At 42.9% G+C, this 20,148-nt stretch overlaps 1 protein-coding gene across 2 annotated transcripts in view; it reads right to left on the reverse strand.

Moving 5' to 3' along the window:
- The window catches only part of LOC137429918 (ATP-dependent RNA helicase DHX58), a 146,794-nt gene that overhangs the window by 38,023 nt on the left and 88,623 nt on the right, over positions 1-20,148 (reverse strand). Inside the window, exons 10-11 of one of the 2 annotated variants that reach the window (XM_068120296.2) lie at positions 19,309-19,458; positions 3,804-3,965 (exon numbers count right to left, since the gene is read on the reverse strand). In XM_068120296.2, the coding sequence (XP_067976397.2) occupies positions 3,804-3,965; positions 19,309-19,458 (312 nt within the window). The remainder of the gene's footprint in view (positions 1-3,803; positions 3,966-19,308; positions 19,459-20,148) is intronic. The other variant, XM_068120298.2, reaches the window with a different exon arrangement.

The following is a 20,148-nucleotide window of genomic DNA, read 5'->3' on the forward strand; positions in this document are numbered from 1 at the left end:
GCCAGGAAAGCTGTGAAGCACAAACTGGCAGACAAGGTTGTAGAGCTGAAAGACGACAGGTCACTGTTTGCGCGCATGCTGATCGTGGCCCGCTCACGACCAGAGATCAACTTGAAGGATGCCATAGGTCAATATGAATTCACCGCGCTTCCACGAACCCTCTTTGCAATGGCTGGGACACTACTACCATGCACAGACAAAAGCAAGCTCATGGGCATCCTAGAAGATCTACCCAAGAAGTCAACTGGCACTGGTCAGCAGCCAGACGACGACAATCCTGAACATACTCCACCCCCTCCCAAGAAGGTGACTGTCATAGACGGCATGGCATTAGTGCAAGCAATGGGTAAGCCACAATGGGTCAAAACATGTGCCCAGTGGGCTGGCCATTTCAATGCAACACTGGACTGCAAGACCAACGGGTATGATGAAGTCCACCTCGTGTTTGACCGATATGATCTGCCAAATTCACTGAAAGAGGCCACACGGGAGAGGCGCCAAGGTGGCAAGCCGCCCACTGCTTACCACGTTCAAGACAGCACCCCGATTGGGAAACTGACAGCAAAACAGTTCCTGTCGCACACCAACACCAAAGATGAGCTAACTGTCTATCTGGCAAAGAAAGCTCTGTGTCACTTTGAGGGGACTACCAAGGTCTTCATCGTCACTTCAAGGCAGGATGTCTTCTCCAACTGCATGGATGTACAGCATCTCCGTAGCTCCCAGGAGGAGGCTGATACGAGGATCTTTCTTCACAGCCTAGATGCCGTCCGAAGAGGTGCAACACAGCTGTACATTCAGTCACCTGATACTGATGTATTCATCCTAGCACTCCACCGGTACCATGAACTATGCAAAGACACATACTTCATCACGGGTGTGGGGAACAAGAAGAGGCAAATCTCACTGGAACCAATAGTACATGAACTTGGTGTCAGGAAGGCTGCAGCCCTACCAGGATTCCATGCATTCACGGGAGCAGACCAGACTGGTCGGTTTGCCGGCAAGGGAAAGCTCACATGTTGGCAAGCCCTCAATAGGTGCTCTGTTGAGGTGGTATCTGCGTTTCATGACCTTGGGGCCTCTGAGGAGCTGAGAGCTGACACAGAAAGTGACATTGAGGCATTTGTATGCCAGCTGTATGAGCCTCGTACTACAGTTGTGGATGTGGGCAAGCTGAGGTGGAGACTGTTTACCAAGAAACAGCTAGAGGCACAGAAGCTGCCACCAACACGGGGAGCTTTACATGAAGCCATTGCTCATGCACATTTCCAGGCCATGGTGTGGCATCAGGCTGATGTACCGGACCCCCAGCTTCCACAACCAACAGAACATGGATGGAGAGCAGAAGGAGATCAGCTGGTGCCCATCACAACCAAGGACCCTCCAGCCCCAGCTGCCATCACACATCTAATCAAATGTAACTGCAAGAAGACCCAATGCATGTCTCACTGCTCATGCAGGTCTCAGCATCTCAACTGTTCTGAGATGTGTATGTGTGGGGCAGATGAAGAGGTGTGTGGTAACACGGGTCAGGAGCGCCCCATGGGAATCGATAACACTGATGATGAGGAGGATGGAGATCCTTCAATGTAACAATGAACACTGCCAACTAAAAATATTGCACAAAGACATTATAAGTGTACATTTGAACACTAAAGTCCAGCCTTTATGTGATTTAGAAGTGAAAATGATGGAAAAAAATATATATATGTGTTGGCATAAGTGCGTGAAAATCCAAGATGGCTGCCATAAGAACCCTTTTGATCATATGTAGGTGTATAAATGTGTGTTTATTGGATTAAGTATCCGCAAATATGTACATTTGGACACCAAAATTAACACTCTAGGTCATTTAGAAGCCAAGATAATGACAATTTCGGTTTTCAACAAACGCCATTTTGATAATCCAAAATGGCCGCTATAAAGAACTTGAAAAAAATGGAGACATATTTTTTCTACAACTTCTATCATCCCTAAAGACAACCCAACCAGTGTCCACAAATTAACATTTGAATTCAACGGGAAAACATTGGCCCCCCCACTATTAGTTTTGTTATTCAAAGCGGCCTTGGGAAAACGCCACGATAAAGCTAACTTAATATGGCTATACACCTCAACACGCAACCCATTGATGGCAATGGTGGGGAAAACCCACTCGGGGGAGAAGACCCCCTTGGGGAGGTGGGGGGGGCAAATGAATGCGCTACAACCTTCATTATGTAACCCTTCGTCATCCTGTCAAGTTTGGTTGAGATTGGATAAGTAACGACAGAATGTATTGGCGTCAAAAATTCATCAGACAGACACAAATGGCGTATTTTAGGATGATTACTTTCACAAATGTCACCACTATAACCTCGGCAAGCTTGCTAGCAACAGTGAGAATGCTACGAACTGAGAATATGGGAGATTCGAATTCATAACACCCTGCACTAATGGGATGTACGAGGACATAGCGATCAAAGGACGAGTGAGACTTTTGGCCAATCTTTATTCTATGCCTGAACCAAGTGTCGAAAAAGGCCATTTGGACCACCCAGATAATGTTCAATACATCGTACGTACAGACCATCTTTAGGGAATATAGGGTTTGTAGTTATATAATTTTCAGATAAATATAGCTGGGCTCATTACATCATTCATCTAGCAGTGTCATCCCGCTCATGGACACTAAGGAGACCATTATGTTTTTGGTAGGAGTGGGCCTTTTGGACAAAACCAAACCTTAGTCAGGTTCACTATGTTTTTTTGTTCAAAATCATGGTAGATTAGCAAACCTATACATTTTTGGAAACGTTATTACATGGAAAATCTGAAAATCAATGTTTACATTTGCCAATTCCGACCAATTCGATTCGACCAATTCGACCAATTCGACCAATCGACCAATTCCATTCGACCATTCGACCAATCGTTTCGATCGACCATTCGACCATTTGACCAATTCGATCGATTCGATTCGATTCGATTCATCGAATTCGATTCGATCGACCATTCGACCAATTCGATTTGCCAATCAATTTGACCGACCTTTGCTTGTGTGGAACGGACTGTGAAAACGATGCGGACTATATTGTCGGATACGACACACAGGACAGTGATGACGAACTCTAAATGGCATATTCTGTAATCGTGTATGTTTGATGCCATTGACTGCCTGTGTATATTTTGTCATTGACTGCCTGTGTAGATGTGAAGTTATACTGACTGCATGTGTATATATGATTTTGCTGACTGCCTGTGTATGTTTGGTGATATGAATTATTGTGACACATTTTGATGTTATTAACTGCCTGTACAAAATGATAACATGTATTTGATTATGCAACTTATCGCGAATATAAAGACAGTATTTTGCAATTCAAAACCTTTGATTCGTGTCTTACCATTCCCCATAGCACTAATTTGATACTTTCATTGGATTCCTTGTCCCTGAAAATATAGGTTTAGTATATTTTAAAAAGTTTTTAGGGTAATTAGAGGCAGAAATAGAACAAAATATGTATTTTACAGTGGCCATTTTGAAAATCCAAAATGGCCGCCATACAGGTATCTCTCCAAATGTAAACATTGATTTTTAGTTTCCTTATGCTATAACCTTTCCAAAAATGTATAGGTTTGCTAATCTACCATGATTTTGAACGAAATTTAATTTATTGACATCGTGAACCTGACTACCTGCCTGCATATGAAGTAAAATGCGATGTGAAAGTTAGACACAGTGTGAATGTTAAGTTAATGTAGCATTAACTTTGCGACTACTCCAAAACTCAAATGTTCAACTAGTAGTTGTGCTTCACCTTTTGGAGGTAGATCTCCTTGTCATACTGTCGTACGGTGTCGATGGCCTTCATCATCAGGTCTACACGCATTTCGTTGGTGTGCTCACGACGTTCCTCTGTGGAGCAGTTGTCGGCCACGATGCTGTAGGTGGAGTCTGGAGCACGAGCGCGACCTCGTGCCTGTGAGTGGGACACCAAAGTGAGTCGAGAAATTCCAGTTTCTAATTAGCAACAAGGTATCAACAGTTTCAGTCATTTGTTACATATTTATGTGAATGTATGTGAATTACTATTCAGGGCTTTGCTTATCAATGTGTAGTCGATTAAAGGTTGTTGTGATTAAAGGGTCAGGAGCCCTTCTGAGGAAAAGGAGACCGGAAACGGAAGAAGAAAAGACATGAGGTCCTGGAGAGGCGACGATTCTTCTTCTCTCTCGCGAAGCTCGGACGCGAGCGGTATCGATTGAGCAACGTGAGAGAATCGGCGTTTAAAAGCCCGTCTGGCGAGAGGAGTTACCGGGACGTGTAACTACCCTTTGACACGTCAAGTCACTGTGGGTTCGTGCACGGAACCAAGCAGCTGACACAGTTCGCCTCGCCGTCTACAAGGCCGCGTATGGGTCGCACCTTGGGCCGCGCGCGCTGGGCAAGCCGCGTGTTGCTGTGTCTGCTTTACATTACCCGCTTTGCTTGGCCAGGAGGTGCGCGCTGCAGTCGTTGTTCCCGGTACGGGACGTGCCCGGTGAAAGCACGTCAGGAAGGGTCCGTTCCACCGCCCACGTGCGGAGATCGAACTACAGGTGTACGGAGACATTGAGAGAGACATTGACCATGGAGGGAGTCGGGAGTGGGGCTCACATGAGGAGTGTATAAGATGGCCATCTTAGAGTTATTATAGATGAGTTTACATCTTTGTACTATTGATTGCTGATTGTGGATGGTTGTTGATTGCTCGGGGAATAGATCACTGATTATTCCGGATCCTTGGTGTGGGGTTTCTTATTGATTGGAATTCATATTGATTGCGTTACGAAAGCGCAGCAATAATAGATCTTTCTGGCGGAGTTCCTCTCACGGTCCGGGGGTCACCGAGACCAGGTAGTCACCGGGAGGACCACGTAACACATTCCTTTACAGGCTTTGCATGTCGGATCACATAAGCATCAAGTTATTTTTTTTAAGGTTAAAGGCTCCAGTCACTGACTATCATCTTCATCAAGGCCAGGCCTTATATGAAACAAACAAACAAAAAAGAACTGAATAAATAGGGAAGTGAAGATAAGGAAAAGTAATTTAAGAGTTTTTGAGGAATTGGAAAACCTGCTTGTTGAATGAGGCAGGTTATATAACTGTTCGGAAAAATATGAGAAAGGAAAGAATTTCAGAGCTTAGTGGAGAAGGGTAACTAACAAACATCATAATGGCCCACCCTTAAGTTGCCAATGGCCACACATTAATCATGTGACGTTGTGGTTTGCCGAGTATTTCTTCATCTAGCTAATGGCGGAGGTACACAAGCAGCCAGTTCTCAGAAGCAGAAACCGAAGTAATATCAATGGAAAAGGGAAAAAGAGCCAACATTGCGGCATATTCAAGTGGGTCGAGATTTGAGGTAAGATTGGGAGAGTTGATAAGTCGGATTGCTTCAGACAATACTCTTTCAAGTAAGTATATACAGTGCCTTCAGAAAGTATTCACACCCTTTGACTTTTTCACATTTTGTTGTGTTACAGCCTGAATCCAAATTTGATTAAATGGAGATTTTTTTTTGTCATGAATCTACACATAATACCCCATTATGTCAAAGTGAATTTTTTTTTTTTAGAATATCTCACAAAGTAATTAAAAATGAAATACAGTAATATCTAATTTACACAAGTATTCAACCCCCTGAGTCAATACTTCGTAGAAACGTCTTTGGCAGCGATTACAGCTTTGAGTCTTCTTGGAAATGTCTGTATCAGCTTTGCACATCTGGATTTGGAGAGTTTCTCCCATTCTTCCTTGCACATTTGCTCAAGCTCTGTCAAGTTGGATGGGGAGCATTGGTGAACAATAATCTTCAAGTCTTTCCACAGATTCTCAATGGGATTCAAGTCTGGGCTTTGGCTGGGCCACTCAAGGACTTTCACGTTCTTGTTCTGAAGCAATTCCAATTTTGCTTTGGCTGTATGCTTGGGGTCATTGTCCTGTTGGAACATAAATCTTCGCCGCACTCTAAGGTCTTTTGCACTCTGAAGCAGGTTATCCTCAAGGATTTGCATGTATTTGACTTTATTCACTGTTCCCTCTTTCCTTACAAGTATCCCAGCCCCTGCCACTGAAAACCATCCCCATAGCAGGTGCTGCCACCACCATGCTTCACGATGGGGATGGTGTTAGATGGGTGGTGAGCTGTGCTCAGTTTCTGCCAGATAGATGCATTGCTTTGAATTCCAGGTAAAGAGTTCAATTTTCGTCTCATCAGACCACAGAATCTTTTGCCTCATGCTCTCAGAGTCTTTCACGTACATTTTCACGTCCCAAACTCCAGGCATGTTGTCATGTGCCTTTTTCTCAGGAGTGGCTTCCGTCTAGCCACTCTCATTGCCTAGATTTGTGAAATGCGACAGAGACTGTTGTCTTTCCGGCAGGTTCTCCCATCTCAGCCAATGAACTCTGTAGTTCTGTTAAAGTGGCTATTGGGTTCTTGGTCACCTCCCTGACCAAGGTCCTTCTTGCCTGTTTGCTCAGTTTGATTAGACGGCCAGCTCTACGAAGAGTCTGCGTAGTTCTATATTCTTTCAATTTCCTTTTGATGGAGCTCACTGTGCTTTTGTAAACTTTCAACACTCTAGAAATGGTTTTATACCCTTCCCCAGATCTGTGCCTCCTCACAATTCTATCTTCGTGTTCTGCGGACAGTTCCTTGGACTTCCTCGTCGAGTTTCTGCTCTGACATGCACTGTCAACTGTGGGACCTTGTATAGAAAGGTGTTTTTTTAAATATAAATCATGTCCAATCTATTGAATTGGCCACAGTTTGACTCCAATCAAGTTGTAGAGACATCTCAAGGATGATCAGAGGAAATCGGATGCACCTGAGCTCAATTTGGAATGTCATAACAAAGGGGTTGAATACTTATTGACTCATGACATTTGAGCTTTTCACTTTTTTATGTTTTGTAAAAATTTATATTTAAAAAATTCAACTTTGACATTATGGGGTCTTATGTGTAGATCAGTGACAAAAAATCTCAATTTAATCCATTTTAAATTCAGGCTGTAACACAACAAAGTGTAAAAAAACGTCAAGGGGTGTGAATACTTTCTGAAGGCACTGTAGATATAGAATCTCCCCAGATGTGAGAGTAGTCTCTAAAGAAGAACAAATCAATCCTTTATATAATCGGAGCAACCATTCAGATGAGAAGAATGTTTGACATCTGAATCGGACTTCGTTTCTTGGAGGCAGAATTAGCTATTTGTACAATGTGAGGTTTCCAAGATTGATTTAATGTTATTGTAATACCAAGTACGCTTACTGTATAGTAGTGTATAATACTAATGTATAATAGTAGAGCCTTCAAAGGGGAAGAGAAAGTTGAGAAGATTTTTTGACAGATAAATGGGGGAAAAAAATTAGTTTTAGAAGCATTAAACTTAATTTGATTACATTTGCCCCACTGGGAAATCCTGCCCAAATCCAAATTTATACTTAGGTAGTTGTGATGAAACGAGATGTAAATCGACTGAGGTAAGATGAAGCAGATGTGAAAAACGTCGAGGAATGTAATGTTGAGTCATCAGCAGATGAATGCATGTGCTTATTTGTCGGTGAAAGAAGATTATTAATAAAAAGAAGAAAGCGTGTGGGAGACAGGGCAGAACCCTGAGGGACACCGCTGTTGGTAGCGAAGGTAGCGTGGGTAGCGGCAACGAGAGGTTGAACCTGCAAAAACTACGGAGAAAGAATGGCCAGAGAGAAAGCTCCCTATGAAAGAGCAGAGTGAAAGAGGAAAGCCGAAACAGGGAGCTTGGAGATCAGACCTGCATGCCACACTGTGTCAAAAGCTTTCGAGATATCAAGAGCTAAAACAAAGGATTCCCAAAAGTTTCTCAGAGAAGAAGACCAAACATTGATAATATTGCAAAGGATATCACTGGTAGATCTCATCTTCCGAAAGCTGCACTGATGGTCAGAGAGAACACTGTGAGAATCAAGATGCTTGAAGAAATGAGAATTGAGAAGACATTCCCTGACTTTGGAAAGAGTAAAAGTCAGAGCCATAAGACAGTAGTTGCAATGGTTTGAACGATCACCCTTCTTTAGAATAGCCTGTACAAATACATGTTTCCAGGAAAGAGGAAAAGTTTTGGTTTTTATCCCAAAACCTGTACGGAAATGTAGCCTGCCTGTCCTTACATCAATCCTTTCATCTCTCCATGTCAAGGCCGGAGTGCCCCAAAGCAGTGTTCTGGGCCCAGTCCTTTTCCTGATCTTCATCAATGATCTCTCTAACTCTATGGAAATCCTCTTTATCTATTTGCTGGTAATTACACCCTCTGCCGTGACATCCCTCATCATTCAGACAGGCAGGATGTAGCCTCTTCCCTCTCTTCAGACCTTGAAAAAAAAAATCACAAGCTGGTTATGTTAAAAATCACACTTGGGATATGTCTTTCAATCCTGACAAATATCACACTCTCACTATCTCACTGAAAGGAACGTCTGGCAAACCCTCATATCTACTTTCTTAAAAATCCTCTTGGGTAGGTACAGTCATTCCAACTCCTGGGCCTCACTATCAAGCATGACCTTTCTTGGGTAAACCACATTTCAAAGTTGGCCTCCAAAGACAGCCGCCAACTGGGCATCCTCCATCATACAAAGTCCTTCCTTGACACACATGAACTCCTATCCACCTAAAAGGCCTTCATCCGCAACTTTATGGAGTAGTGCTCTCCCCTTTGGGCTGGCTCCCCTGACTCACATATTTCTCAGCTTGACGTCATGGAAACCAAGGCATTTAAGATTATTGGGCTCTTACTTGAGGAGGCTGAGTCTATGGGCCTATCTCTTTGCCATCACCAACAGGTCCGTGGTCTTTCTGTCTTCTACCATCTCTCTCTGCTCTATCCATGCTTTGCCCCCCCCCCCCCCCCATTTCTCCCAGGTGTCTGCAGGGCTCACACAGTCCACCATCAAATCAACCCCCTTCTGGTGAAACTACCTAAATCCAGAATCACTGCTCACATCCACTCATTTGTTTCTCTTTTTCCCACCTGTGGAGTCAACTTCCACATCCTCTTCAATGTCATTCTTCCCTCCAGGCCTTCAAGACAGCTGTTCATCACCAACTCAGACCATCCCCAAACCACAACCATAATCTTTTCTGCCCTCATTAACCCCACCCAAATCTCTCCTTCCAATTTTCCAGTTCCCTCTCCTTGGAGTTTCCTTCTGTGTCCATCTTGTCCACCCCATGCATCCTGTGTCCAATTTTTCCACCCATGCATGTGTATTTCGCATCCTGTTTTTGTCTGTTACGTCCTGATGTGCTCAGTGTACTATCTCTTCCAAGAGCTTTGACTATGTACACAAAAAAGAAAAAAACAATTACAGATAAATTCAAAGTACACCGTCCCCAAGCCAAATAAACAAATAACATCCTCCACCGCGGCACTGCCGGGCGCTTTCGGCGCCAAGGGAGAGGTGTACAATAATTGATTGATTAATTATGTAATTAAAATCAATAAACAATAATCGTAAAATAATTTCTTCATCAATTGCCTAACATCATACCTAAACCACCAGTGTTTTAACCGAAGCTGTAACTTTTTGAAAATTAAAAAAATTAATCAAAATTGATTAATTAATTCGTTAATCACAAATTCATTAGTTAATTAATTGATTAATCAATAAATAATAAATTGATTTATTTGATTAATCAATAAATCAAAAATACCCGTTATAGCCAAATCACTTGGTCATTGTCATGTCCGAATATCAGCTTCATAGCTGGTGCCTAAGACATTGCCCAGATGAGAAAGAAAATAAATAAGTGATGAATTATGAAAAGAAGTAAATAATAATGGCAAAATAATTAAACTAATAAATCAATTGGCTAATAGCATACCTAAGTCATCACCGTTTCATCCAAATCTGTAACTTAATTTTTTTTAAATAAAGCAGTTAATTAAATAATTAATTGATTAATAAATGAATCAATAAATCAAAAATACCATTTACAGCCAAATCATTGTCAAGTCCAAATAGCTTCCTAGCTCAAACGGTGCCTGACATACTCAAACGGTGCCCAGGCGAGAGAGGAAATTAGTCATTAATAAATCGATAATAATTAAGTAATTAATCAATTAATTGATTAATTAAAAAAAAAAAAGGTTTTGCCCAAGCAAATGCACACTACTGTGCCGAAATTTCAGCTTCCTAGCTCAAAGGATGGCTGAGATATCGCCTGGACAAACAAACAAGAAGACATCATGCAGAGCACAATACTTGCAAAATCCACCAGAAAAAAAAGGTTTCCATTGATTCATCAAATTGTCCATTTCATCAAGATTAAAACTGACGATCTTGGTCAAAGCTCAGGTTAATAGGATGAAAAGTGACGATTTTTCAGATAAGAATTTATGATTCTAGAAGTTTGACCTTGAGTTGGCCTTTGACCTATTGAGCTCAAAAATAGTTGGTTTCCTTATATAGTGGCTCAATGTGCAAACGCTTTTCAACTTTCAATTCAATTGGATGGAAATTGATGGTTTATCAGATGAAAATTGATGATTTCAGAAGTTTGACCTTGAGTTGATCTTTGACCTTTTGACCTCAAAAATAGTTTGTTTCCCAATTCAGTGAGGCACTATGCAAATGCTGTTAAATTTTCAAGTCAATCGGATGAAAATGGCGATTTTAGAAATTTGACCTCCAGGTGACCATTGACCTGAAAATCAATAGGCTTCTCAATTGTGACGACCTCTACAACTTGGTGAAGTTTTATGATGATCGGTTTAGAATTGTGCCCTTTAGGCGAATGACAAACAGACAGACAAACAGACAAGCAAGAAATATGTCGTGCATAGCACGATACTTGTGAAATCCCTAAAATAGGTTGTTGGCCTATGACCTCAAAAATACTTGGTGGTTGAATTCAGTGTCCAGATATGCAAATCCTCTTAAAATTTCAAGTGAATCAGATGAAAATTGAGGATTTTAGAAATCTGGCCTATGTTGACCTTTTGACCCATACCTCAAAAATAGTTGGGGGTTGAATTCAGTGACCAGAGATGCAAATCCTCATCAAATTTCAAGTCAATCAGATGAAAATTGAGGAGTTTAGAAACTTGGCCCTACGTTGACCTAAAGGCCGTTGTTGACCTAAAAATACTTGGTGGTTGAATTTAGTAACCTGGTATGCTTAAAAACTCAGACTTAAAATTTCAAGTCAATCAGATGAAAATTGAGGAGTTTAGAAATTTGGCCTAAATTGACCTTTTGGCCGATGTTGACCTCAAAAATACTTGGTGGTTGGTTTTGGTGACCAGATATACAAATCCTCTTCAAATTTCAAGTCAATCGGATGAAAATTGAGAATTCTAGAAATTTGACTAAGTGGTGAACTTTTGACCACCCCCCCCCCCCCCCCTCTCATCCCTCCCCCAAAACAATAGTCTTCTTGCTTCTGGCCAACTCCACCATTTGGAGAAGTTTCGTGAAGATCGGTTGAGTAACAAGAGTTTCAAGAGCAAGTAACAAGAAAACAAACAACCAGAGTGTAAGTTGAGTACTCCCTTTCAGCGCACGTCATCGCAGGGCCCCCTTCAGTGCCCGGCGAAAACGTCATGCAGCGCCTGGAGATGGAATATGAAAGGAGCGGCGAAGAACAAAATAAGCAAAATAAACGAGCAAGCACAGGTGCAAATTCTGAAGCACACTCCAAGATTCGGTACGAGGAGGAATGTCATCTAGTCCCTTCACCTTAATTGTTTGTGTCTTGAAGTACATTTTTGACTGTACGAAAATATATTATTGTATATGGAGAGGCATATGAATGGTAAACGGGTGCATCCTGGTTAACTGTCAATTGCTTTACACAAAAACGATCTCAGTGGAGTCGTTGCAGGTATCATGAACTATTGTTAAAATGAATAGTCTGTTTGCATTCCCATCTGATCCCTTGCCTTGTGATCATATTGGGCAATGTAGATTCAAATCCCCGTACACAATATGTGTTTTTCCATTATCTACTTAACGTCTTTGTCCATGATTTATGTAGTAACTCCTCCATGAGCATTGCAACACTGTAATAAAAACAAATTCTCTCAGACAAATCCAGATAAGATTATTGCAAACAAAGAAACCAATAAATAAACGAACAATTATCAAAGCAAAGTTAATTTCAAAGCCTTCGTTTTAATAAGAATCTCAGCTGGCAGGGTAGGCCAACGGAGGCGCGCTCACCTCTGAGCTGTCCAACCTGCGTTTGAATACCGACCGAGCTACAAGCTGCCATCCTGGTGTTTTACATGCAGGACAATTCATCAATGGTGCCGTGCCGTCCCTTGTGTGGACGTTAAACTGGGCCTCTCGTCTGCTAGCATTAGTTGGTGAACGTTAAAGATCCAACGGTGTCCTTTACAACGAGTTTGTGAGCTATCACCATCATCCTGAACAATTACAAAATTCCTGCTCGAACCAACAGGGGGCACTGCGTCATGGGGGGTGACGAATGAGAACCTACAGTATATAATTACAGTAGTTGTGCCTTGTTACATTTCCAAACTAGATGTTTGGAAATACCCTGCACAGTCAACTTGTTGCTCCCGGTGTGTACCCTGGTTTAGAATAGGTACACCGTATCCCTGCGTGTCGTAAGAGGCGACTAAGAGGGTTGGCGTCAGGAAGGGCATCCGGCCATACAAACATTGCCTCAAAAAGAGAACCATAACAATTACAACTACATATGAGCAGGGTACAGCCCGAAGTGGAGATCGGTTTCTGAGGTTTGGGACATGGAATGTAGGGACAATGACAGGGAGATCAGGAGAAGTGGTGGAAGTATTGATCAGAAGAAGAGTGGACCGATGTTGTGTGCAAGAGACGAGATGGAAGGGAAGTGGTGTGAGAATGGTGAAGGGTAGGCAGGGACAGAAATACAAGTTTGTGTGGCAAGGGTGCCCGGAGGGCGTGAATGGTGTTGGTGTCCTGTTTTCTGAAGAGTTTGTAGACAGTGTGGCGAGTGTGACTGGAGTGAGTGATAGGTTGATGATGGTGAAAAGGATGATTGGAAAGCTCTTGGTGAACGTGATCTCGGGATATGCTCCACAGGTTGGTCGGAGAGATGAAGAGAAGGACAAGTTCTGGTGTGCGATAGAGAAGCTGATGGAAAACGTGAAAGATGAGGAAGTTGTTGTGGTAGGAGGAGACCTAAATGGACATGTGTGAAGGAGTATGGACGGTTTTGAGGGAGTTCATGGGGGTTACGGATTTGGTGTGAGAAATGGAGAAGGTGAAAGGATTTTGGAGTTTGCTGATGGAGCTGATTTGTTGATTTGTAATACTCAGTTCCAGAAAGAGGATAATAAGCTTGTTACATACACGTCAGGTGGGTCGACGACAACCGTTGACTACCTGATGGTGCGTAGGCGAAATAGAGGGCACCTTCGGGACACAAAGGTGATCCCGGGGGAGGAGGCTGTTTCACAGCACCACTTGGTTGTCTGTGACATAAGGGTGAAAGGTGCAAGGAGAGCTCGGCTGGTGAAGTACCAACTGAGAATGAAGGTGTGGAGGTTGAAAGACGTGACAGTAAGGGAGGCATTAAAAGAGAGGCTGAGTAGGGTAGAGGATGATGTGGTTGAGCTTGAAAGTAGTTGGATGTCAATGAAAGATAGTCTGTTGGGAGCCGTTGGTGAGGTATGTGGATGGACAAAAGGACCACCGAGGCACTCGGAAACATGGTGGTGGGATGATGAAGTTGGAAAGAGGATTGACGAGAAGAGGAAGAAGTTCAAGAAGTGGCAGAAGGCAAAGGGTACGGGAGCAGAAAAAGCAGTGCATGAAAGTTATAAGGCAGCCAAGAAGGCTGCAAAGAAAGAGGTAGCAAAGGCGCAGGAGGGATGTAGGAAAATGTTCGGAGAACGCTTGGATTCGGAAGAGGGTCAGAGAGCGGTATTCAGGATTGCAAAGCAGATAGCGAAAGAGAGGTGTGATGTGATGGGGGTGATTTGCTTGAAGGATGAAGTGGGACAAATCGTTGTGGACCCAGATGGAATTAAAGGAAGATGGAAAAGATATATGGAAATGCTGTTGAATACAGAGAATGAATGGGATGGCAACATAGAGAGTAACCCAGTTTTAGGACCGGCAGAGAAGATAACTGAGAAGGAAGTTGAGGAAGCGATAAAAGCAATGAAGAGTAAAAAAGTGGGAGGGCCGACGGGAGTTGTGGGAGATATGTTGAAGGCAGCAGGAAGTTGGGGTGTGAAGAGAATGACAGAGATCTGTAATCTGGTGGTGAAAGAAGGCCGCATTCCAGTGGATTGGGAACTGAGTACCCTCGTCCCTCTATACAAGAGGAAAGGTGACCCCCTGGAGTGTGGCTCGTACCGAGCGATAAAGTTATTGGAGCATGGAATGAAGGTATTGGAAAGGGTGTTGGAGAGGAGGATAAGGAAGAAGGTGAAGATCGACGAAATGCAGTTTGGATTTATGCCAGGAAGAGGAACGACAGACGTGCTTTTTATTGTGAGGCAGTTGCAGGAGAAGTACATGGAGAAGAGGAAGAAGTTGTTTCTTGGGTTTGTTGATCTGGAGAAAGCATTCGATAGGGTTCCACGCAAAGTATTGACATGGGCTTTGAGGAAGTTAGGAGTGGAGGAATGGTTGATCAGAGTAGTGATGGCAATGTACAAAAGAGCGCGCACAGCTGTAAGGACGAAGGACGGGAACAGTGGTGAGTTTGAGGTGAAGGTGGGCGTGCATCAGGGGTCGGTACTAAGTTCACTACTATTTGTAGCTGCGATGGAGGTGCTGGCTCAGAACGTAAAGCAGGGTTTACCGTGGGAGTTGTTGTATGCAGATGATCTGGTGTTTATTGCGGAAAGTATGGATGGACTGAAGGAAAAGATGAACAAGTGGAAGGAATGTATGGAGACAAAAGGTCTGAAGGGGAATATCGGAAAGACTAAGGTGATGGCAAGTGGTAAAGCATGTGGGGAGGTGGAAGAACTGGGAAGTGGCCATGTGCTGTGTGCAGGAAGGGTGTCGGAGTGAACTCCATTCAATGTACAATGTGCGCTGAGTGGGTTCATCAAAAATGCAGTGATCTGAGAGGGTCATTAACCAGTGTGGCAGCTACATTCAAATGTAAGGTGTGCACAGAGGGAGCTGCAGATGGAGGAAATGTTGAGTTGGATCTTGGAGACGGCGTGATACTGGAAGGTGTGAAAACATTTTGCTACCTCGGAAACATGCTGAATGGAGAAAGTGGTTCAGACTCGGCAACGGTTGCTCGAGTGAGATGTGCATGGAAGAAGTTTCGGGAACTGAGTGGCGTGCTGATGAGGAGGGGAGTGTCGTTGAAGCTGAAGGGAAATGTGTATGCTGCAATGCTGCATGTGTGAGAAGTGTTATGATTTATGGGAGCGAGACATGGGTAATGAACGTAGAGCAGCAACGAAGGTTGGAAAGGGTGGAAATGTGAATGGTTCGGTGGATGTGTGGAGTATCGTTGAGAGAGAGGAAGACAAATGATGAATTGCGAAAGATGATGGGAATAGAGCCTGTGATGGATGCTGTGAAGAGGAACAGGTTGAGATGGTTTGGTCATGTGTTGAGGAAGGATGAAATGACTGGTTGAGAAGAGTGATGGAAATGAATGTAGAAGGAAGTAGAGGCCGGGGAAGACCGAGAAAGCCTTGGCTAAAGATGGTGGAAGAAGAAATGCGGGCAAGGGGGTTAACAAGGAGAGATGCAGAAAATAGGGCAAAATGGAGAAGATTTTCATGGGGACCGCAAGGCTAACCCCCGCTCTAGCAGGGAAAATGGCCTTAAAATGCATGTTGTTGTTGTTGTTGTTGTTGTTGTTGTAGTCAACTTGTTGCGAGCCAACTCTTATTTTTGAACATTTTTTTTTTCTTTGATCCAATATGGCTGGCAGACCACGTGAGCGATGACATCATGCATTTATATTCTCTATTATAATTGTTGCATAGATCACACCCAAAACATTTCAAACTGATCAGACTCAGCGTTGTCCCTGTCAAATTACGACGTCATAATTATGGCACCAAAGACGTCATTGTTAACAACACCTATTCCGCATATGGAGTTCTTTACAATGAGCACCTTTACATTTCAAACTGATCAGACTAAGCATTGTCCCTGTCGAATTATGACGTCATAATTATGGCACCAAAGACGTCATCGTTAACAACACCTATTCCGCATATGGAGTTCTTTACAATGAGTATATACATATGGAGTTCATATGTGTACATATGGAGTTCTTTTCAATTTTTTCCATGCAGTGGTTTCGGAGATATGGAGGTGCAACGTTTTTCGGTTTTTCCAAGATGGCGCCTGTACCACGTGACCTATGACGTGATAATAATCATTAAAACATTTTACAGGAGGAGCCGCACATATTCTGAAAATTTAGTGTCCATCAGACTAACAGTTGCAGAGGAATTTTTGTTTTATTCATACTGATCAGATCAAGCGTTGTACTTGTCGAATTATGACGTCATAATTAAGGCATCGATGACATCACCATCAACATATCTTATTTCCCATGGTAAATACTTGACAATGAGCCATGTTTCAATTTTTTCCATTGAGTGGTTTGGGAGAAAGAGAGGTGTTTTTTTGGGGGGTGTTTTTTTTTTTGTATACAAGATCGAGGCTCGTGAAAGAGATAACATTAATCACTGAATAATAATTGCTACTTAATAATTACTGAATGATCTTGTTTTTCTTTTATAACCCTGCGCTCGTGAAGCGAAATGTGGGGTTAAGCACTAAGTTACGTACGTACGTGTGACGTGTGTGTGCCATGTGCTGTACGTGTTTGCATTTTAAAAATTCATTTTCTCGGCAACCGTTGGTCCGATCGACATGCAATTTTCACCATTGGAGTGCCTCCTTCTGTAGAATATTTAAATGATTATTATGACGTCATAGGTCACGTGGTACAGGCGCTATCTTGGAAAAACTTCGCACCTCTCTATCTCTGAAATCACTCCATGAAAAAAATGGGACCTGGCTCATTGTCAAGTACTCCCCATGGGGAATAAGGTATGTTAATGATGATGTCATCAGTGCCTTTTTTTTTGTTTTGTTTTGTATACTGAATCGAGGCTCGTGAAAGAGCTGACATTTCCTTCACAAACAAATCAACCAGACAAACAAAATATATAAAAAGAGGGAGCGGAAGACAAGATGGGGAGCGAAGGGGAAGCACACAAACACAACATTTGAGAGCAGGGAGATGTGTGGGAGGGAGAGGGCTTTGGGGGAGGAGGCGTGGGAAGGGGGGTGGTGGTCGGAGAAGTATAAAACACAAGGACACCAAGGACTTCCAGGACAGAAGTTGGTATTTCAAAAAAGTGGAATTGGGGTGAAATTAGCGGGATAGAAAAGATCAAGGTTTGGGATGGGGGAAGATAAGAGATGGGGGTGAACAGCTGTTTTAAACACCTGGAGGGTGGAGTGGGATTGAAGAGAGTGAGGGAGTTTGTTCCAGAGGCGGGAGAAAAGAGGAATGAAGGAGTGAAGGTGAGCAGAGAGTCTTGATTTTGACAGTTTAACCATAAGAGGGTTGCAGGTAGATCTTGTGCGACCTGTAGGATTATTTGCTGGACAGAGCCCAGAGAGAGCTGGGGGGGCAAGGCCAGAGAGGAGTCGGTAGAAGACGGAAAGACCACCAACCTGCCTGCGGTGAGTGAGTGAGAGGCCCTTGGAGTTAGCTTCATTGCGGGAGATTCCAATGATTCTGAATGCTTTGGTTTCAACAGCGTGAAGACGAGATTGGTGTGAGGCAGGAGCACCAGCCCAGAGGGGAGAGCAGTATTCCATTGAGCTGCGGATGAAAGCCTTGTATGTGGTGAGGAGCTCAGGTGTGCCAAGGAAGGACTTCGCACGACGGAGGATGCCCAGTCGGCGACTGGCTTTGGAGGCCAGATTTGAAATGTGGTAATTGAAATGTGGTGATTATGACGTGATAATTCGACAAGTACAACACTTATCCGGTCATTATTTTTAAAATTTCAGCAACTTTTGGTCTGATGGACATGACATTTTCACCATAGGAGCGCCTCCTCCTTTCAAATATTTTAATGATAATCATGACGTCATAGGTCATGTGGTACAGGCGCCATCTTGGAAAAACCGCAAAATGTTGCACCTCTATATTTCCAAAACCGCTGCTTGGAAAAAAATTGAAACATGGCTCATTGTAAAGAACTCCATATGGGGAATATGTGTTGTTAACAATGACGTCATTTGTGCCATAATTATGACGTCATAATTCGACAGGGACAACGCTTAGTCTGATCAGTTTGAAATGTATTGAGCGTGATCTATGCAACAATTATATTAGAGAATGTAAATTTATGATGTTATTGCTGACGTGGTCTGGCAGCCATATTTGATCAAATAAAAAAATGGTCAAAAACAGAAGAGTTGGCTCGCAATAAGTTGACTGCGCAGGGTAAATATTCTATGAATACCATCCAGTCTTCTGTGTGTTTGATGTATCTCCATGATTGACTCTATCTGCATTTCAAGGGTTAATATACTTGATTAACAGTCAAAGGAAATTGCCCACAATTTTATTTTACATAACTTTATACGTAAAGTATACCTAAGTATTACATGTTTGTTCTGGAACTCATTAATGAGATGCTTTTTAATTTCCATCTCCAAAACCAAGCCAGCCAGACGCTGCCGCCAACAAGCCTCATTAATTCTGCACAAATAAGTTTTAGGTAGTTAAACAGATTCCAAATTCACGACATTTGCTTAAGGGCCACCTCTTAATGAGTTTTTCTTTTCAGCTTTGATTCACTTGTACAAGACCTGATTCGACCAAGATTATTTGTGTTTCCCCTGTGGTACAGCTTGTCGAATACGAGGCCCGTTCCTCTCGCATCGCAGGCAGGTCAGTGCCCTCTTGGTTTTTCGCCACCTCTTCCGGCCTAGATCCATCTGCTTTGTCGCAACGCTCCATCCCTCCCCTGCACCTTGAGTACACGCACATGTTCTTCCAGTAATTCCATTCTGGTTGAACTCCCAAAACCCAGGCTTACTGCTCACCTCCTGTTTGTGGAACCACCTTCCTGAGGCTGTTCAATCCCACTCTTTCCTCCAGAGATTCCAGCAGGCGGTGCCCCGCCATCTCATACCCACAACTCTCTCTACCCCCCAAATAGCCCCTACATGAAGGGCTAACGTATGCTACAAAACCTATTTGTTTTGTAATATGTACTCGTTCACAAGTGATGGTATGTTTGCACAAAAATCTCACCTGAACCATCGCTGTCTCATTGGTGGCGTGCTGATAGCGAACGACAAAGTTGCATTCCTTGATATCCAATCCCTCTTCACCAACCGTCGTGGAAATGAGGAGGTTAATTTTTCCCTCTCGAAAGTCAAGAAGCACTTGACTCTGCTCTGGCTAAGAAACAAGGATAAATGACACTGAAGGGTTTGAAGAGAACAAAATTCAAGTGATAATGTTTACTTATTTTTATCTGTACAGTATTTCAAATTCCTTACATCTAGCCACAGGTATTACACATGTTGAGATTTCTTAGTCACAGTATGTTCACTCTCTTAGTAAGGTCTAAAGATGCCTCCAAATTTAAAAGCTCCACAATGACACGTCTTTGTTCTCGGAGAAACACGGTCTTAAAAGACCAGCTCTGATCCACTGTCTTGTAAAGTGTAAACCTTCTCTCTGTCATTTTCTCTTACCTGTTTTTGCTTCCATGAGCAAAGTATCAAATGTGACATGTCCATCTGATCTGATCCCAACTATCAGCACCTTGTCCTTGGTCCGATCGTCTTAATGTCATGATCCTCTCAATGATCATCCAATAGGTATTCACTGACTCTTGAGTAATGTGTCAGGGTCTATGAATGGAGTATCAGATTTCATCTACTATAAATCATCAACGATCATCAATTTGGGGTTCGTTCTGCTCATTCCTGAGACTTGTTACTTCCGACTCGGCATTGGCAGAATGCTTTCGATCACATACAAGAGCTAGGAATGGTCTCCTTGGATGTTGTTTGTGCTTTTAAAAATCTCTACAGTTTTGGAGGCTCATGGAAATTCTGACACACACACACACACACACACACA

This window comes from Myxine glutinosa, chromosome 6 (genome assembly GCF_964187855.1).
Source record: "Myxine glutinosa chromosome 6, kmMyxGlut1.1, whole genome shotgun sequence".
Taxonomy (NCBI): domain Eukaryota; kingdom Metazoa; phylum Chordata; class Myxini; order Myxiniformes; family Myxinidae; genus Myxine; species Myxine glutinosa.